Raw genomic sequence first — 21,905 nt, 5'->3', positions numbered from 1 at the left:
TAATCTATTTACTTAATTTTGTCCAAAATATTTCTCTATACTGGACATCTCAAACACATGTATATATTTAGAATATAACTGTTAAAGTATAAAGTAATAAAATGATATGATAATTGTCATACATACATTCATACATATACAAACCTGCAGATAAGCATACTCAGTTATGCACACAGACATTACATTTTTAATGTAAAATTTTTAGTGCTGATAAACAATGATATTGCAAAATGGTGTAAAATAAGGCCAGAGAGCAATTACAAAAAAGACAAAAAAACTCAAAAAAACAAAACTCCAGTAGAAAAATATATTTGTGGGGACCCCAATCCTTAGGAAAGGAAAACATTAAAATGTTACAAATATGATGGATTACTAGAAACGAATGGCTGAAATATGTAAAAAGGAGCACAACGAACAGAACATGAATGCACTATAAAGTTGTTTTGTAACACAGTAAAATATAAAAGAATGTCAATAATCCAGCCTAGATGAGGTGTTTTACCAGCACACATTTCAATCTGGGGCCTATGTAGGCCGAAGCCTACCTGTGGGGTTTGGGGTCAGACTACCTGGAGTGAGGCCAATGGTTAGACTGACCAGTGAAGATTCTGGACTGGTTTTTGTTTTTTTAGACGCTTTAGAACGTTTTTGCTTTTCAAGTGCACTCATATCATAACACTTCATTGGCACCCCAACTCTGATTCTCATTCTGATTCTAGCCTTACATTAGGATCCAAGTGGAAACTGGGAGAATTTATTCAAAAGAGACCCAGAAACACAGGATAGCATTTCATGGAGGTTAACTATAAAAACGACTGAGTGAAGAGCTGGTTTTTACACATATGGCTCTGCAGTATTTTCTTATTGTGGGAATTTTTAGGAGTTGCCGTTTATGATCCCGCACTTTTCCATCTCCATTCTCTTCTTGTGTATTTTTGATTATAGTTTTCAAAGAAATGGAGGTTGCTTGATATGCACAAATCTCTCTGTTATAAAAGGAAATCCTAAATCGAGACTTTCTCAGAGATAATTTCAACTCCAGCGAGAGATAAATTCAGGTCCTGCGAGATGAGACTTTTTGTCAAGAGATTTTGGCAAGTCTCATCTTCCTATCAAACATTTACAACCACACCCAAGGTCCACTCACTTCTCATTTGTGTGAATGCTATTGTCAGACACACTTCCTGCACTCTCAGCTCCAAGTGGGGTTAGAAATAAAAGAGTAGAAGACAAAGTAGAACGTCGCAAAGAGGTTCAAAAACGTTGCTGCGATACACATGCAGAGCAGGTTAGAGATTATGAAAGTACTAAAATTCGAAAGTCTCAAAAAACTGATAGTAAAGATTGCATTAGCACTAAGAAATGGAAATTATTACTCGGTGAAATAACAGAACAGCGAAAAGAGATTGAATATATTAACATAGGTGATATGACAGAACTATGTAGATAATATTCGGCTTTAAACTTTAAGTCAGAGACTTGTAGATCGTCTCATTCGTGTTGGGAAAAGTAGTGTTTCTTCCTAATGAAGAGGCGTATCCGCAAGAATTAAAAGATTTGTTGTTTTGTGAAAGTGAAATCGACATATGCGAGTCGTGAAGTGGCTGGTGCATAGCGCCCGCCTGGGGGTTGGTGAGTGAAGTGAGCAGGGGTCAGAGCCCCCTAGTCATAAGTAAAGATTAAACTACTTTTAGTGTAAATAAAAAAAGCAAAGAGAACCCATTGGTAGGATAGCACTGCTTAAATATACTGTGACCACCACATGGAATTTTTGAGTATGTTAATTATCAGTTTATGTTTTGTATATTTAAATGAGATTAGAGTTAAGCATCGGGTTATAACTCAGAGAATTCAGGTGAGAAATGTGACTTTGAATTGTACCATTAGATCTTTTAAGAATTTCCAACTGGAAACTCTTATTTCCCATAGCACATTAGACACGACAACAAGGAGGAATGGCTGATGTGCCAGTGCCATTGCATGAATTTTACAGGCTGATGCAACTCATCCAGTCCCCAGTAAGTAAGTTGTTTTGGCACATTGTTTTGTTAAAGCAACTTGAAGCATTTGATACTAATCTATAGAGTTTAAACAATTGTGCCATGGCTATTTCTATTTTCCGTACTGTAGATAGATAGATAGATAGATAGATAGATAGATAGATAGATAGATAGATAGATAGATAGATAGATAGATAGATAGATAGATAGATAGATACTTTATTAATCCCGGGGGAAATTCATATACTCCAGCAGCAGCATACCGATACAAAAAAACAATATTAATTAAAAATTGATAAAAACACAGTGCAAGTTAATAAATGCAAGGTGGAGAGTGTGAGGCAGGTATAACAGTCAATGTCATTGTATAATGTTAACGTTTACCCCCCATGGAATTGAAGAGTCGCATAGTGTGGGGGAGGAATGATCTCCTCAGTCTGTCAGTGGAGCAGGATGGTGACAGCAGTCTGTCGCTGAAGCTGCTCCTCTGTCTGGAGATGATATTGTATACTGTATACGGTATATATGTATATGTGTACACAGGCAATTCTCAAAAAATATAGGTGGCTTTTGATTGGCTCTTGAGGCAGATTAATGTGAATGTTTGGCACATACCCTCAGAATAATAACTCTGCAAAGAAATAAAATGTAACCATCCCAAGTTGAAAATAAAAGGGTGCTGCTAAAGTGCAAATTGGGGATGTTGGAGAGACACACACAAGAAGATGAGGTCTCCCTGAGGTCAGCTGAGATTGTGTTAAGAATAATAATATAATAATAATAATAATTCTTTATATTTATACAGTACTATTGACGCTACTTAATGTGCCACTTCAACCACCACTAATGTGTAGCATCCATCTGCATGATGTGATGGCAGCCATTTTGTCCCAGTACACTCACCACACATTAACTGTTAGGTAGTGAAGTGGTGAGAGAGAGAGCCAATTAGATACAGGGGATGATTAGGGGGCAAGAATGGCTAGGCTGTGGTGGGCACTTTAGCCTGGACATCGGTATATACCCTTCTCTTTACAAAGGATGCCCAGGGATCTTAAATGACCACAGAGAGTCAAGACCTCGGTTTTACATTTCATCCAAAGGACAGTGCCATCTTTACAGCACACTATCCCCATCACTGCACTGGGGCGTTGGAATCCACATTCAGACCACAGGGTAAGCACCCCCTGCTGGCCTCACCCACACCTCTTCCAGTAGCAATCCAAGCTTTCCTGAGATGGTCTCCCATACATGTACTGGTTGGGCCAGAACATGCTTAGCTTCACGTGGATGACCTTTTATGAAGTGCATGTGGTATGGTCCCTGTTCTCCTGAGTCAAATTAATTATAATCTGCTCCTTATCATTTATTTTCTATTTGAATGAAGTAAATATGTAGAATGGATGGGTCAGGTGATCTACTCCTACGCAAAATAAACAAATGACAGCAGAAATGCACTTTTGTGTCAGATATACATTACAGTGTCACTGCAAAATATACTTCCTCATGGCTTACCTACCCAATAAGCAGAAAGGTGTCCACTGCTAAGTATGCTGGTCCACCTATGGTCAGGATGTTCAATGGATTTCGAGTAACACTGTTTTTCCAGCGGTTGGAATTATCTGCAAGAAAAGAAAGCAGCAAGATATAGAAACTCACAGAACTACTGCCTGATGGTGAGCACTCTGCTCTTCTGGTTTCTTCCGGAGGATTCTGCCATAGAGTTTAATCAAGACAAGGAGGAAGTTCAAACAATTTCCGGCTTTTAAGATCTTCAGAGAACCTTCAGGATCCACACTCAGGTCCTCCACCATGCCTACCTTTACTATTGTGTGGGCTACACATTAAGCTTTTTCATTGATGCTTGACAAGACTGCATCTTGTTTTGAGTTCTGTACCCTGGATTTTCGCTATTAGTCTGTAATTTCCATGTTTCACAAAATTGTGGCAATGAAAACATGCACTATAATGTGAATATCAGAAAGTAAAGATCTAGGAACCTCCTATCATTTCAAGGTTGCAGGAAGGCAGAGACCACCCCATCATCATCTATGGAAAGTAGCAATCATCTCTTCTAAAGAGCAAATAGACCATACCTATACTGTGCCAAATGAGACCTGCCAAAGCCAGTCTCTTTAAGCCATGTGGCACTGATGGTAGCCACTCCACCACCACGGTACCCTCAACGATTAGCCTAAAAACATGGCTGGTGCCTGCTTAACCCTGAGTGTTGATTTAGAACATCTGCAACAAGAACAAGCCATTCACTTCAACAAGTTTTCCAATTCTATCCACCTAATTCCTCCACTACTTAGTAGCTTATTCCGTGTGCCTATGGTTCTAACATTTCTATCTTTTGTGCAAATTCAGGCCTTAACAAGGTTAGATAGATAGATAGATAGATAGATAGATAGATAGATAGATAGATAGATAGATAGATAGATAGATAGATAGATAGATAGATAGATAGATAGATAGATAGATTTCAACTTCTTCCAAGTTCACTGCTTATCCAAAAGACAGTCGAGATGAGTTGATGCTCAAGTTTCTGATGACATCAGCATATCATTAATTTAAAATCCATTTATAAATTTCTCATAACAAGCCAGAGGCCAGATCACATCGAATCTTTCTTCTCTGGACTTTCTCTAGTGCTGCTACATCTTTTTTGTAATATGGGGACCAAAATTGCACACAGCTCTCCAGATGAGGGCTCACCAGTGAGTTATACACGGTAACTTGATCATAAGCTCCCTTGACTTGTAGTCTCCACACTATGCTATGTAACCGAACACCCTATTAGCCTTGTTGATTGCTTCTGTGCTCCTTCTTGATGTGGACGACACTACGATTCCTAAATCTTTCCCATAAGGTGTACTTTCAATTTTCAGACCTCCCATTGTGTACTCAGTTCTAACATTATTACTTTCTACGTGTGATACTTTACATTTACTGACATTAAATTTTATCTGCCACAAATCTGCCCAAGTCTGAATGTTGTCCAAGTCCCTTTGTATTGATTCAACGGATTTGATATTATCCACGGTTCCACCTTGTTTGGTATCATCTGCAAACTTGTTTAGGTCATTTATCTAAGTATTTAAAACTGGAGCATATCTAATCCACCATTTTCTAATCAGTCCCTAAATAAGAATAGGACAGTAATGGCCTATTAGTCATCTCCATGGCTAAATAAGAAATGTGTTGAAGATAGATAGATAGATAGATAGATAGATAGATAGATAGATAGATAGATAGATAGATAGATAGATAGATAGATAGATAGATAGATAGATAGATAGATAGATAGATACTTTATTAATCCCAAAGGGAAATTCACATACTGAAGTATGTGATTAGATGATCAGTTTCATTGAAAACCTGCTCACCACCTCCACCATCACTGATCTGTAGCCACGTCATGTGAACATTTCAAGGCATTGCTGCCATCATTCAACATTTCCCTTTAGATTTTCAGTTCACTCTACCTAAATTAATCATAGACCAGATCTGGATGGTGTGTCCTGAAATAATCCAAAGGAGACTCAGAACTCGAATCCCATTCAAGGTTGAATAGCTTCCTCCAGTGGTTTGGGCACTCAGGACAGCTGGCGCTGTATTTTGTAGAGATATGGTTGCGATGAAGTGATCCAAGAAGCCCTTCTCTCCTAAATGAAATTAAAACAAACAATATTATAATGAAACAGGAAAACATGGAAGAAATTTTAAAAAACAAACAGAAAGAAATACATAAATACAAAGTAGGAGAAAGGATGAGAGCTTCCCGTACTTAAAACACTTAACCGTATCTGTGATTTGATTCTTAAAAGAACAACATTTGCTGCTTCCATGACATGGCTTGCCATGCTGAATTACTCACTAAGTGAAGCATAGACAAATGTATGTGTTTTTAAATGATAATGCATTAGTGTGGATGGGGCCTAAGAAAGCACAGAAAACTCACTGACACAATGTCACATTGTACTGTTGACCACTTTTTGGAAATTATACTGTCAGAACAGTCCATGCATGCAGTTACTTGCTTCAAATGTCAGAGTTATCATTTGTTCCAAATCTGTTGAAAGTCTGATGATAATTTCCTGGTGATGCCCTTTAACTTCTCAACATTGTGTCTCTGTAAAACACTTGGTGGATTTGATTGAGTTTTAATAAATAGATGTTAAGATGCAATTAAAAGGCCCAAAACTTTCTAATTATCCCCTACTATTGCCACTAAGATATAATAACAGTGTGAGAAGTATTGGTGATTGTGAAAGAACAGACTTCATAATCTAAGGACCAAGAAATGGGGAGTGCCAGGAACAAGTTAAGGTCATTGTCAAAAAGTCAAGAATTTATTTTAAACCAAGTCCAACTCGTGAGACCAAACTCAGAGAAAAAAAAGGTGGTAACAAGAAGGTCAAAATCGAGAAGAATTACATATAAACCAAATCTCAATGAAAGAAGAAAATCAAGTATTGTACCCAGGAGATGCAATAATAAGCTGCAAACTACATTTTTAAAGAAGAATCTGTATACTTGGACAAGTGCAGGCCTCTGACCTTTATAATACAACAGCAATGGCGTCATGTGCCACACACTCCCAGTCATTCTGTCCACCAACCTCATGGCAACCATGACACAAAATGGTGGCGCACAAATCAAAAACAAAATAATGTCACTGGAGAACATCTTCTGTTTTAAACATTATCTAAAAACACATCAAAGCAAAAAATAATAATAACCTCAAAAACCTCAAATAGAGAGCTTAACTTTTTTTGAAATGACTGTAAAAAGTTAAATCATGATGGCGATTGATTCACCACCTGTCAAGCAGAGTTTTACAGATGTCAGAGGCAAATGAAGGACAAGCTTAAATGTGACCTGCACTCATACTGCATATGCATTGAGGGAGCCTGAATTCTTGACCAAGAAACACGGACCCCAAAAACATTTATTTCCTAAGGAGAACCCCTGGGTAATTACAATCATCATTGTACATGTGAGACTCCATGTTGAATCACCCACACACGCTCATGGTAAGTAGGACCCAGAGGACCATGAAAGAAAAAACAAAGAATTGAATCTGGATGTATGAAAAGAAGATGACTTGACTCACGGACACCTTGGCTTCTTCTTTCTTGATTTGTGATATTGGAGGCTTTAGAAGATTCATCTTCATGACTATAGCTGTTTGCCAGTCGGAGATGTACGTTGTTGAGCTGGAAAGTGCCGTAATGGTTTTCATCAAATTCACCAGGAGGAGCAGGGCTGGCATCCTCCGATTTTGGAGATTTCCATTTAAGGACCGCCACATAGAGAGTCGCTGATAGGGGCAAAGCAGCGAGGATAAGACAGATAAGCCTGAAAAGATAACTTGAGAGAATCAGTCAACACCGTGATGGGAATCAAAAATACACGAATCAGGTAAGAACGTAATGAAATAAGAACTAAACAAAGTTAGTCTGCAAGTAGGAATGCTCAAATGGTTCTCTCTGGCTGGCAAAAAGATCTTGAGATGGCTTGGAATCTGTCTGATTCAGAGACCCTCAGATTTGGTCCTGGAGGCTTTCAGTGGCTGTATGTAGGTGTTGTTCCAACGCCAGTTTCTGAATCAACATTTTTGCATTTCATTTTAGGTTAAGTTACCCAACTCCTATTTGTTTCTTTAAGTCCCAAAGAGCTGTAGTCAGTGTTTTTAAATTGCATGTTGCCAACTACAAATGAGATGCAAATGACCAAGGAACCTGCAATTGATCAACTAACTGAGTCCAATTTACACTGGCAGGTGGGCATCATGAAGTGTCTGGTTTAATAACATTTTTAGAAACAAATGGAAGAGGAAAAAAGTTAAGGACTGAGAATTGCTAATCTACTTCATAAATCATTTGGGTGGTACTCTTGGAAAAAAAACTCTAGAATATATGAGCAGTCTAAAGTGTCAGAATGAAAGGCACTCATAAGTGACATTTGGTAAAGAAATGGCTAGTAATTAATAAACTGCTGCCACTGTGACCCCCTAAAAGGAGGCCTGAGGACCCCTGCTATAAATCGTCAAATCAGAAGTCCAGTAGATGTCTTAGAGAAACCACCATAAGAACAAGGAATTTGGGCACACCTGGGAGGCTGGTGACAGGGTGACAGTCTCCTTCCAGTGACACTTATCAAGAACCACATGAAGAGGCCAGAAAAGAGCTGGCATTCTACATAAGAAACTTCTCCAGGTACTCTTATGGAGGACCTCAAATGTTGACATTCAATCTAAAGAATGGCTTTAGAACAACAATGTTAATGACCTGGATAGGCCAAGTCAGTGTGAGAATTTATTGCTGGACTTGAAAAGGTTTGTTCACTCACAAACACCAGGACACCTGACAACTTGAGCAGTTTTGCAAAGAAGATTCAGGAAAAATTTCATTATCAGAATGTGCAAAGCTGATAGACAAACCACGGCTGATGCGTCTACTAAATACTGACTTGAAGATGGTGAATACCTACAATATGCGATCAATCGTTTTGTGTTTTCTGGATGTAGTTCATTTAGATCAATTTGCAGAGATCTGTTTTGTCTTTGACATTAAAGTTTTTTTTTTTCTTTTTTTGCCGATCAGTGTCAAGAAAGCCAAAATGTGATTCAAAATTGTGAAATAACAAAATGTGAAAACCTCCAAGGGGTGAATACTTTTCTTAGGCCCCTAAGATATTACTGTAATTGCCTGGACAGGCTCTGACTCCACCACTTTAAGCAGGTTATATCAATGGAATGGCTCAGTCAGGTGATGGCCTGGAGCGTTTTAACTCTTTCCATTTTGAAATGTTTACTGCACTCTTGGCTTGTGTTCTACATAGGAATGAATTGAACTGGGCGTCTGGGGGCCACTGTGGCGCAGATTCTATCCCTGCTGTCCCACATCCCCAGCAGCCTGGATTGAAACCCAACAAGGCTGTCTTCTGTATAGAGTTTGCATTGCACATTGCACTGCCCTCCATTACTCCAGTCCTCCTCCTACGTCCCAAAGACACACATGTTAGGTAATTCTGAATTGGCCCTGAGTAAGCAAATAAGTAAGTAAAAAGTGTGGAGGTCTTATGATTGCTATCATGGGCGGACACCCCATTCAGAGTTGGTTCCCACCTTATGCCCTGATGCTCCTGGTTTCATGTCGCCGTGAATTAAATAAGATTATTGAATCAATGGATAGATGGATGAACCTGGAGGAATCACAGTCATAGTCACATAACACATCAAGTATACTTACAAGCACACAATGGCCGATGCGTCAGGGGTGGCCATGTTCTCCAGACATTGAGCTTTGTAAATCCCTTGGGTGTCATTGGGCAGTAACACCGATGGTACAGGAGCTATTAGTGAGGAGCCTTTGTACTGAAATATGTCTAACAAGAAAGAAAGAAATCAACAGAGTTTGTGAGGAGTCAGTGAAACACCGCAGGAGTCTGAGCAAGTAGGCAGGCGCTCACCCACTGTAAAGCCAGTAGGGGGCTGCGTTGTAGCCCTGGTACCAAACATCCATTGCTGTCGGAGGTCTTCTTATCAACTAATTACTTCAACGGAAGTTGATTTGTGCTGCTAATTAAGTGTGTCATGGTAATGACACGGCCTGATCTGAATTTCCCACCACAGTTTTTCGGGAATGCTATTAGCACACCTCATCCCTACATTTGTTTTTACTAACTTCTTTTAAAATATTCTCTTCCAGCTGCTACAGTAGGTTATCATGAACACCTGGAATGAAATTGGCTGCCCCACTCAAATTGTAAAGTGATGGCTGGTTAGGAAAAATAAAAATCGTAGCTAAGAATCCCGCCGCCCGTGTAAAGACGGCTGTCATATCAGATGGGTGCACGGTGCTTACTGGGCTCTTAGTTCAAAAGAAGAATGAGAAATTGGATAAATAACTGGTATGCGTACATGCTTCTAGGTATACATGTAACTTGCATGCTTAGGTACTTATTGAACATATACTTATGTAACTTCTTACGGAATTAAAAGCAGAAAACACTTGCTTGTGCGCATCATTTTGAGTAACCCCTCAGTCTTCATTGGGTATCAGTGCTCCTTGCTCTTCTGTATGAAGAACCTTAACTTTAGCTTTTGAGGTTGCTCTAGAATTATTAACACATGCTTGGCTAGGTGTAAAAACAATAAATTAATACTAAAAATATCTGACCAAAGGAGATTTTGGAAATTGCACACATGCCTACGCAGTGAAATGTAGTCTGGAAATGAATGCAGGAATTCGGAGCTAAAGATGACTGAGTGTCACTCCTATGTTGTCCAAATTGGAGCTTCACGTCTGTGTTCCTTACTATCGCCATATTTACTGCATTCATTTCCACATGTTGTGAGGCTTTGCGATATAGATTGCTTTAGAATACGAGATTCAAATTGTGAAATTTTAAGTGTCATTCATTATCTTTACATAAATATACTGATCTGCCCCAACATTAAAGCCGTTGACCAGTGACATGAATCACATTGATTGTCTCATTACAATGGCACCATCCCAGGAGTGGGATATATTGGACAGCTTGTGAAGAGTCAGTTCTTGAAGGTCAGTTGATGAAAAATGATTGATGAAAAATGAGCAATCGTGAGGATCTGAGTGACTTTGACATGGGCAAAACTGTGATAGATAGACAACCTGGTCAGAGTATCTCCAAAACAGCAGGTCTTGTGGGCTTTTCCTGGTATGTGGTGGTCAGTACCTACCTAAAGTGGTCCAAGGAAGGCCAACCGGTGAATGGATGACAGAGTCATGGGCACCCATGGCTCATTGATGCATGTGGGGGGTGAAGGCTGGCCTGTCTGGTCCAATCCCACAATATAGCTACTATAGCAAAAAATGCTGAAAAACCTAATGATGGCCATGAGGCAAAGGTGTCAGAACATATAGTGCATCGCAGCTTTCTGTGTAGGAGGCTGTGTAACCACCGACTGCTCTGAGTGTTTGTGATGACCCCTGTCCACCACCAAAAGCACCTACAATGGCCACAAAAGCATCACAACTAGACCATGGAGCAACAGAAGAACGTGGCCTGGTCTGCTGAATCATCATGTGGATAGAATAGCCATGTGCATGTGTGCTGTTTACCTGGGGAAGAGATGGCAGCAGGATGCACTATGGGAAAAAAGCAAGCCAGTGGAGGCTGTGTGATGCTCTGGGCAATGTTATTCTGGGAAACTTTGCCATTTAAGTGGATGTTACAGTGACACGTACCACCGATCTAAAGATTGTTGCAGACCACATACATCCTTTCATGGCAATGGTATTCCCTGATGGCAGTGGACTCATTCAGCAGGATAACATGCCCATGCGCCACTGCAAATATTGTTCAGGAATATGCCAAAGAGTTCAAGGCGTTGATTTGGCCTTCAAATTTCTAAGATCTCAAACTGATCAAGCATTTGTGGGATGTGCTGGAGAAACAATTCCAATCCACCTCACAATTTACAAGACTTAAAGGATCTGCTCCTAATGTCTTGGTGCCATCACAGGACACCTTCAAAGGTCCTGTGAAGTCCCTGCCTCGAAGGGTCAAAGCTATACATGGGAACCTACACAATATAGGGCAGGTAGCTTTAACCCTCATCCTACCGACTGAGGTCTTTAGGGACCCCAGGGGTATATAATTTATCATATTTCACAGGTGCTTTTCTTTATCATTCCAGTTTTTTATGGAATTTTTTGTCAAGCAGTTTGTTCCTAAGAATGTCACATCATTGTTTTCTATTTCTGTTTTGATCATTGATTTTTAAAAATACAAATGTCAAAAGCACCCAATCCTGCATATGCAATTTTAAGAAATATAACTATTTATATTCAGTTACTGTTTCTGATTGGTCCTAAGTGAGAGTGTCACACATTATCAAGGAATGTAGGGACACTCTGTTAGTCATTTAAAAGGATACAGACACAGCAGCAGCTAGAGATTTCCACAGCTCCTCTGTTGAAAACGTGAGATACTGCTGTTCCTAAGGTAAGATAAGTTCTGAGTCCATTCTCTTAGCTGAAATTTACTGGAAAATGGACTGACATATGTGGGCACTATAAAGTCAAACAAGCCACATATCCCAGAGGAGATGAAGCCTAACAGTCATAGGGACGTCAACAGTTCACATTTTTGCTTTTATGGGCCAATTACCCTTGTGTCATGTGTTCCAGCAAAAGGAAAAGCCGTACTGGTGCTGTCCTCCATGCACCATGACACCAAGGTTGAAGGTGAAAAGCAAAAACAAGAGATCATACTACACTATAATACAACCAAAAATGGCGTGGATAATCTGGATCATCTGGCCAAAATATTCACAAGCAGTAGAAAAATAAACAGATGGCCGATGGCACTATTTATGAACATGGTGGATGTCGTGGCCATCTCTGCCTTCATCGTCTGGGTGGGGAACTTCCCAGACTGGAAGTCATCAGAACGTGGCAGATGTCACTGGATCTTCCGGAGGCAGCTGGAGCTGAAACTCCTACATTGCAAGCCCCAATCAAAGCAGTATTGACCCTTATGGGAGTGAGTAAAACTCCTCCTGTAGATGTGACTGTCCAACACTTGGGTGGAAAATCTACTCAGAAAAGGTGTCACCTTTGCTCCCGAGACACAGACAGGAAGTCTGTCTTAAAAGATAAAAGAGAAGAATATGTAAATAAAAATTGTTGACGTTTGAATGACTGTGTGTTTATTTCAATTATTTTATATACAAAATATGCAAATTAATTGTAAATTTGCTAAAACAATAATAATAATCTATTTTTTTCTTCAGATGACATTATTTACATACTGTAACTAATAATGCTTTGATAAGAAATAAGTTTTGCTATTATTATTATTTTGCTATAATGATTGTTTCTTATATTAAATTATCCTTGGGGTCCCCAGGGACCCCAGTCAGCAGTTCATGTATGTAAAATATGTTGGTAGGATGAAAGTTAATATTGTGGCTGATTGATTGGTGTATAAGGATACGTTTAGGATCTTAATAATAATAATAATAATAATTTTGCATTTATATAGCGCTTTTCTCACTACTCAAAGCGCTCAGCAATTGCAGGTTAAGGGCCTTGCTCAAGGGCCCAACAGAGCAGAGTCCCTACTGGCATTTACGGGGCATTTACGGGATCTTACCTTAAATCTAATCAGTAAAGGTAAGAGACAGAGGGAGGCTGCATAAATTCACATACGGAGAACTAAACTGAGCGGCGTCCATCTACCAAGATATAACTTGGTCCCTCAGATGAGCCTGAATTTGTTGTGGTGCAGACTCAGTATTGTTCCAGATTATCTGGTCAGAGTAGCTTGGGTCATCTCATATTATGGAGGCCAATGCGTTAAGTTCAGGGGCCTCATGTATAAACAGTACTGTATACGCACAAAAATGTTGCGTACTCCCATTTTCACGTTCACTTCGAGTTGTATAAAAACTAAACTTGGAATAAAGTCACGCACATTTTTACGGCAGGGCCTCCTCTTGCGTACGCATGTTTCTGCTCGGTTTTGCAATCTGGCGGCTCTACTGTTTCTGCAGTCTGCTTTTCTGTTTTAGATTCACATCTATGATGCGGGTTTTATCAAATGTACTGAAATTAATTCACAGTGAGAAATTGGAAAAAATCGAATTCTCACTTAGAGGATCTGCGCAAAACTTTTTAAAAACCTGGCAGGGATCTAATCAATAACATTTTAGAATAAGCATTTAAATGGATTCTCTTCCCTTTTTTGTATTCTATTTCTTTCTTTCTTTATTTTACCTACTATTAAAGTTTTACTCTGTTGGCCTAGCTCTTTTTTATGGGTGGGGGTTGATTTGATTCAAACCTATAGTTTTGTAAAATTTGACTTGCTTGTATGGAATGTTATTTGATCTTAATAAATCCAATGAAATGTTAAAAAATAATAATTCTCTTGATTGTAATCATTCTGTCACAATATAATGGTGCACAGAATGGCCAAACTATTCCAGCTACCATCCCTGCTTTAGAAGACATCACAAATGGAAGAATTAGAGGAGAGATGATGATGACTGGCTTCTAAGTTGATTTCGATTTCCAAGAGCTTCTCCTCTTGGAGCTGTGTGCTGAACTGGTGCCAGTTTTACAAAGTCAGACTTTGCAGAATTGTGCTCTACCTGCTCCATTGCAAGTTCTGCCCACTCTTAGGTTTTTAGCCACAGGAGCTTTTCAATGTGAACTTGCCGACGATCGGGTATTTCACAAACATCACTGAGTTGCGCCATGCCAGCTGTATGGGATGTTATTATCTGCTTATCATCCAGATAGGTAAGATTTCTTTACACTGTGGTTGAACTGGAAAACATAAAAGTGCAATTCACGGTAACGTCTGGTTTTTCAAATGTAATCGGAGCGGTCAGCTGCACGCACATTTCTATTACAACGGTGCTAGACAAGTTACATCAGCCAGGGATGAATCACCCAGAGAATGAGCTGACATTACATCATATATAGCTGGCCAGCCTATAAAAATGGCAGGTGCTTTTCCCAACTAGTGAGGCAACAGGCAAGCAGTCCTTTTATGGACAGCGAGTCACCTCAAAGTAAAGAGCAGAGAATCGATCTATTGTGGCACTCGGTGCCATCGCTACACTATAAAGGCGCCTTCAGAGAATGAATTTGCTTATGTTAATAGAAAGCATTTCCTCTCAAATAATGTGCAAGCATGTACCTGAAGAGATGCTCTATGATGAACCTGACTCACCAAATGGTCAGCCAAGTCAGACACTGTTACAACTTTGTTTGAATGTAATTAGTAAAATGTAAAAACATAATCAGATGCAGCATTTACTTTTTAACTAATTCATTTAATTTGTGATCAGTATTACATAGTACAGCCCTTATATTCCTCAGTTCATTGGCCACATCTCTTACAGCATCCACTATTGCATCTTGTCATTCTAGAACAGCGTCCGTCAGCACACAGCCAGATGTCCTCCCAGCAGTTTCTGAGACAGAGGTGTGTGTGCAGCCAGTGCCCAACAACGTAATCGGCACAGCAGCACCATCACGGCCTCACCATCGTACAGGGATCAGTTTTTGTAATATTGCCTGAAACCGAATAGACAGACAATGGGCTGCGACTCGCCTTTTCACATCCACTGTGATATCTGACCACTGTGCGACTTTCTCAACTTGAACTTTCAAGTGTTTCTGCCATGTTTTCGTTTTTTATATAACTGTGTAAGCTAACAAACAGTACGTTTTTCCTTGCCTCCACTTCACATTCGCTGAAATTCGCTTTTTTTCATGTGGCGTTTCCATTGTTTTTAACCAAACACTGAACAGAAGGTGATATTTATATTGATTTGCATATTAAAATATGCAAAATACTGTACTGGGAACAGTCAGGATGGGGCTGTAGGCGTGTGCATGTGCGTTAAATTTCATGTTCGTTGGGATTTGTAAAGGGGAAGTGCGTGGAACTTGTTGTACACACTGATTTATGCATCTGGATTTTTTTGTGCATATGCAAATTTCCACTTTTGTCCGTACGCCATGCTTTAGTGTGAATTCTACGCACGGTGTTATACATGGAGCCCCAGGTCACTGTCATGTCTGTGGATCCTTTCTAGATCTTTGCTTGCTGTGTAACATGAAGAACTGTCACTAATTTGTGCACAGTGGCAATGAAGTGATGCACTTGATCAGCAAAGATATTCAGATATCCTGTGGTGTTACTCCAGTAATATCGAAGGATGCAAAGCGTATCAAGAAAACTACGCCATTACACCTCTAGCGCAGACAGGATGAACCACATTGTTCCAATCTTGGTACCCCTTCTCACTTTTAATCTTGCTTCACCAAATCATACACTTAATGCAGTGCAGTGAAAGCCACACAAAGTTGGACTCTACAGCTTCCTCTGGTGGTGCCCATGACACCCAACAGGGTTGAGTTACAGAACTCCATACTCCATGATGTCTTGTAGGAAAACCATGGCATTACTGCAAACCATGGGGGCTGCCATCTAGCACGCCAGAGGAGGTAGTGCCCTGTACATGTCCACTCCCCTGGTCCTTCAGTTATGGTGGCGACCTGGCCACCCATCACAACACTATATGGTATCAAGCATCATTGTCAAACCATGAAATATGAAGAAAAAATAAATGTACTTACCAATTATAACAAGTACTTCTACTTCACTCTCTTTGCATGTACTGGGGACACACAGACCAACAATATATTCCATTTTTCCCTGTAGGCAAATCAGTCAAAAACAACATTGTTTTCACAATTTTTTCCCTATTTGGAAACCCCACTTCTATTTCCAGGTCCATGTTTTGGATAAATTAAACCAAAACTAAGCTGACATATGGTAGGTGTGTATGTGTGTGTGTGTGTGTGTGTGTGCATGGCAAGTCAAACTAACCTTTACAGATTTCTGGAAATGAACTACAGAGATTTGAGATCTCAAATGTAATCCTGCATGTCTTGAAATAAGTTCCCGTGCATTTTGAGGTATTTTAAAAGCATTTCAAGATATCTTAAAATAAATCTGGAGGTATTTTGAGAAATCTGAAATGCAATTTAAAAAATCTCAATATGTCCTCCTGCAAAATTGTCTGTGTTTTCAATGGGACTTCCTGTCTGTTTTAAGATACCTCAAAATGGTCTGGATGTTATTTTAAAATATCTGGAAATGTAATCGAGATATCGTAATATGTAATTCTGATATCTTCATGTTTATGTTTCAGATATGTAAACTACATTTTTAGAAATCACATACTTATTTCATGATATCTTGAAATGGGTCTCTGCTCCATTATCCAAAACTGTCTTCTAAGACATCTATCTATCTATCTATCTATCTATCTAATAGTGTTTTTCATATCTGTCTATCTGTTATATAGTGCCTTTCATATCTGTCTATCTATCTATTATATAGTGGCTATCATATCTGTCTATCAATTATATAGTGCCTTTCATATCTGTCTATCTATCTATTATATAGTGGCTATCATATCTGTCTATCAATTATATAGTGCCTTTCATATCTATCTATCTATCTATCTATCTATCTATCTATCTATCTATCTATCTATCTAATAGTGTTTTTCATATCTGTCTATCAATTATATAGTGGCTATCATATCTGTCTATCAATTATATAGTGCCTTTCATATCTGTCTATCTATCTATTATATAGTGGCTATCATATCTGTCTATCAATTATATAGTGCCTTTCATATCTATCTATCTATCTATCTATCTATCTATCTATCTATCTATCTATCTATCTATCTAATAGTGTTTTTCATATCTGTCTATCTATTATATAGTGCCTTTCATATCTATCTATCTATCTATCTATCTATCTATCTATCTATCTATCTATCTATCTATCTATCTATCTATCTATCTATCATATAGTGTTTTTCATATCTGTCTATCAATTATATAGTGCCTTTCATATCTATCTATCTATCTATCTATCTATCTATCTATCTATCTATCTATCTATCTATCTATCTATCTATCTATCTAATAGTGTTTTTTATATCTGTCTATCAATTATATAGTGCCTTTCATATCTATCTATCTATCTATCTATCTATCTATCTATCTATCTATCTATCTATCTAATAGTGTTTTTCATATCTGTCTATCTATTATATAGTGCCTTTCATATCTATCTATCTATCTATCTATCTATCTATCTATCTATCTATCTATCTATCTATCTATCTATCTATCACTTTGAGAAGAGACCTCACCCCAGATGACCTGCAGTCATGTTTATTATAAAGCTCTCCGCTAGACTGATGATGGCCAGCTGCCCAGATACCTGCTTCAGTATGACTTGGCAATACTGGCCTTTAAAATCACCAGCATCGGCTGACAGGCATTCACTCAGCGATCCCAGGCGGTTCATGTTTCCTCCTGTGAAGTCACTTCCCATTTTCCCGAAGGCATCATACACTGCAAGGAAAAATGAGCAGAGTTAGTTGCATTATGGCCTGTATAGTGCCTTTTATTAAGGACACTATCACTGAGGGCTTGGCCGAATGAAACATTGACAGTGTGACAGCAATGTAAAAAGGCAGAAAGGGGGACATGCTGCCCAGGAGAATCGCTGAATTGCTGAATGTTACCAGTAACTCCTAGGTGACCCTACACTGGGAGGGCACCATGTGCAGGTTTGGTTCCAGAAATCTGAATAAGTGGGTCCACAAAATGCATGAATGGATGGAGTTGACTGCTGCTTGTAAGAAGGGCTGGAGTCCTGTCCAGGTTTTGTTCCTGCCTTCCACCTGAAGCTAAAATGGAAGTAAGTGGGTTCAGAAAATGGATGAACACATACAGCAGACAGATGGATTTTTTTCCAGACAAGCTGGAGCATTGATTGGCTAGCCTTTACGATGGTCTAACTGTGAATCAGGTGTTTGCATCAAATCAGCAAACAGCTCTGGAGCTAACAGCCTCATTTCGGGAGGTGAGCGCGGCTGTGTGTTTACAGGCGGTGGCTGTGACTCACAGAAACACGGCTCAGTGACTGAGGGAGGGTGAAGGGAAGTGGAGGCAAAGAGATTGAGATCTGACTGAGCACACATGAGGTAATCAAAAGGGATTTGTGCAGTGACGTGACGTGAAGGAAGAGCACCGCGTGACTTTGGATGGATTAACTGAATGTCTGCTGGTACACAGGAATGTCTTCAGCTGGTGCTGCCCCTTTTTAGTAAATTGTAGCTGGTGTGATGGTCACAGCTACAGGGTCCTGCATGCGGATCCCAGTCTGGACACTGGGACACTGGGTGTGCTGCAGCACAGGAACTCCAAGGCCACCTTTAAGAACCACAGTTTTCTAATTAGGGTCCATACGACAACAGTCTGGTTTTACGCCTAAGAAGTCTACCATCGACCGCATCCTGGCACTGAGGATTCTCATGGAGCGCAAATGTGAATATCGGCAGAGGTTCTTTGCAGCCTTTGTCGATTTTCGCAAAGCGTTCGACTCGGTTGACCGCGCTGCCCTGTGGAACATCCTGAGGGTTTGCGGGATCCCCTCGAGGTTGCTGGATATCATGGCCGGCCTGTCCACTGGTACTGTGAGTGCTGTGCAGAGTGGAGGCAGGACCTCAGCGTTTTTCCCAGTTGATTCTGGGGTTCGTCAGGGGTGTGTTCTTGCTCCTACTCTGTTCAATGCTTGTATGAACTGGGTGTTGGGCAAGTTCATGGAGTCCAGCGGTTGTGGGGCATCTCTTGGTGAAGAAAGGTTCATGGATCTTGACGATGCTGTGATCTTTGCGGAGTCAATGGAGGCTCAGATCGGGCGCTCGAGAGACTGAGCGAGGAGTCTGAGTGTCTGGGCTTGCGAGTGTCCTGGATAAAAACCAAGATCCAGGCCTTTAATGACCTCTTGGGCACGGAGCATGGGAGGCAGTCAGTGGGCTTCGCTGAGCGTGATACGCTTGAATAAGGGTTAATGGATGCGCTAACACCTTTTCTCTCTCCCCTCCAGACCCTCCCAACAGAAGCCTGCCTAACTCCACCTTCACTTCCAGAACCTTCCCTACTAGTGACCTGACTTGCGGTTGCAACCCCTTGGACACACCCCTTCCTCCTCAGCAGCTCTAAAGACAGCTGTTTTCCCCCCATTCACCGGTCCCGTCTTGGACACAATCTGAAGTGACTACTCGTCTCCATGAGATTAACTATATTTTCCTCAATAAAAATTTGAGTATATGAGGTGGAACCCCAAACCTTTCTCTGTCTCTTTTACAGAGTGTGAGAATTGTGATAATTAGGTTTTGGTGGTTGTACAACTTTTCCTTCTCACACGTGGAAACACAATGCGTCTGTGGCCACAGTAAAAGACGCATGGACGTCCAGCTGGAATTTGAAAAAAGGCACCTAAAAGACTCTCAGAACGTGAGAAATATAATTCTGTGCTCTGATGAAATCAAGATTGGCGTCATGTCTGGAGGGAAGCAGGCACTGCTCATCACCTGTGCAATACCATTCCATCGGTGGTGCAGCATGGTGGTGGCAGCATCAAGTTGGGGGCTGGAACTGGGAGACTAGATAGGATTGAGGGAAAGCTGAATGGAGCAAAGAACAGAGATATCTTTAACGAAAGCCTACTTCATGACACTCTGGACCTCAGACTGGTGAAATGTTCAAGACAAGGAACCAAAGCACAAAGCAAAGGCAACACAGGAGTGGCTTAGGGACAACTCTGGGAAATCGTTGAGTTGCTCAGCCAGACCCCAGACTTGAACATCTCAGGAATGACCAGAAGATAGCTGTCCACTGATGGTCTCCATCCAACCTGACGGAGCTTGAGAGGATCTGAAGAGAACAATGGCACAAAATCCCCATATCCAGGAGTGCAAAGCTTGTCACGTCCTACCCAAGAAGACTCCAGGCTGTAAACGCTGACAAAGGGGCTCCAACAAGGTGCTAAGTGAAGGGTCTGAACACTTCTGACAATGGGATATTTTAGTGTTTTATTTTTTTAAAAATTGCAAATATTTCTAAAATCTTGTTTTTGCTTTCTCATTCCAAGATATTAAATGTTGCTTTAGGAAGGAAAAAATCATTTAAATGATTTTAGCACAAGGCTACGTGATAACAAAATGGGAAAACGTGAAGGGGTCTGAAGACTTTCTGAATCCACCGTATATCCAAACCTCTCCATGAAAACATGAGATTCACTTTTTCTCAGCCATCACTACAAACCACTTGGGGGAGTAACATGTAGGAGAACGTCAGTTATGGGCAGAGAATTCCTTCAAGAGTGCAATACTGTGGCAAATACGGGACGTCTCTAAATCTCCTGTGAGTGGAAGCCTCACACTACGGCTCCTTTCTAAATGCGGAAAACGAGAAGAGACGAAGGATGAGCTGATTAAACAAGGACAATCGGTGAGAGAGGGGGGTCCCAAGAGAAGGACGAGCTGATTAAATAATGGCATCTATGAGAGCAGGGGGTCCCAAGAGAAGGATGAACTCTTTAAAGAACAACAATTTGTGAAAGCTGGGGGTCCCAACAGAAAGACAAGTTGGTTAAACAGCGACAATCGGTGAGAGCTGGGGGTTCCAAGAGAAGGACAAACTGATGAAACAATCACAATCAATGAGAGCTGGGGGTCCCAAGAGAAGGATGAACTCATTAAAGAACAACAATCGGTGAGAGCTGGGGGTCCCAACAGAAAGACGAGTTGATTAAACAACAATTGTTGAGAGCTGGGGGTCCCAAGAGAAGGATGAGCTGATTAAACAACGACAATCAGTTAAGCTGGGGGGTCCCAAGAGAAGGATGAGTTGATTAAACAAAGGTATAGGTAAGAGCTGGGGGTCCCAAGAAACGATTGTGTCTCTTGGGGTCCCAAGCTCAGCCCTGGGATATCAGCTGCAGCTGTGAGTTTTCATTCCAAACAGTTTCACAGATAAGTGGTTCAGTCTTACTTCTAAATGATCTAATTACTTAATTAGCCTTTTGCATTAAGAAATACTGTATGTGCTAGCATATTTACATGTAAACAAAAGTCAGAAATGTGCATTTTTTGGCCATGTCTTTAAATATTAACGTTTGTTTTCTATATTCCACATAATTCACCTTTCCTTGTGGCCCAATTTTGGTGCTGCTTCCTCCCTATAAGGATATCAGAGTTTGCACCCCGAGGGCCTCCCTATGCGGAGTCTGCATGTTCTCCCCGTGTCTGGCTGGGTTTCCTCCCACAGTCCAAAGACATGCAGATTTGGTGAACTGGCAACATTAAATTGGCCATAGTGTGTGTTTGCCCTGCCATGTACTGGCGCCCTCTCCAGGGTTTGTTCCTGCCTTGCACCCTATGCTAGGTGAGATAGGCTCCAGAAGACCCCCCCCCCATGATCCTGTTCAGGACAAAGCAGGTTAGAAAATGAC

General features: G+C 40.4%; 1 protein-coding gene across 3 annotated transcripts in view; it reads right to left on the bottom strand.

The window, feature by feature from the left end:
* Positions 1 to 21,905, bottom strand: part of oacyl (O-acyltransferase like) — a 55,673-nt gene that overhangs the window by 31,728 nt on the left and 2,040 nt on the right. For 2 of the 3 annotated variants that reach the window (XM_051927377.1, XM_028803185.2), the window contains exons 2-7: positions 17,823 to 17,956; positions 16,154 to 16,232; positions 9,260 to 9,395; positions 7,120 to 7,364; positions 5,489 to 5,668; positions 3,520 to 3,622 (exon numbers count right to left, since the gene is read on the bottom strand). In XM_051927377.1, coding sequence (XP_051783337.1) covers positions 3,520 to 3,622; positions 5,489 to 5,668; positions 7,120 to 7,364; positions 9,260 to 9,395; positions 16,154 to 16,232; positions 17,823 to 17,956 — 877 coding nt within the window. The remainder of the gene's footprint in view (positions 1 to 3,519; positions 3,623 to 5,488; positions 5,669 to 7,119; positions 7,365 to 9,259; positions 9,396 to 16,153; positions 16,233 to 17,822; positions 17,957 to 21,905) is intronic. The other variant, XM_051927376.1, reaches the window with a different exon arrangement.

The sequence above is a fragment of the Erpetoichthys calabaricus genome, chromosome 5 (genome assembly GCF_900747795.2).
Source record: "Erpetoichthys calabaricus chromosome 5, fErpCal1.3, whole genome shotgun sequence".
NCBI lineage: Eukaryota > Metazoa > Chordata > Cladistia > Polypteriformes > Polypteridae > Erpetoichthys > Erpetoichthys calabaricus.
This window is presented reverse-complemented; position numbering and strand designations above follow the sequence as displayed.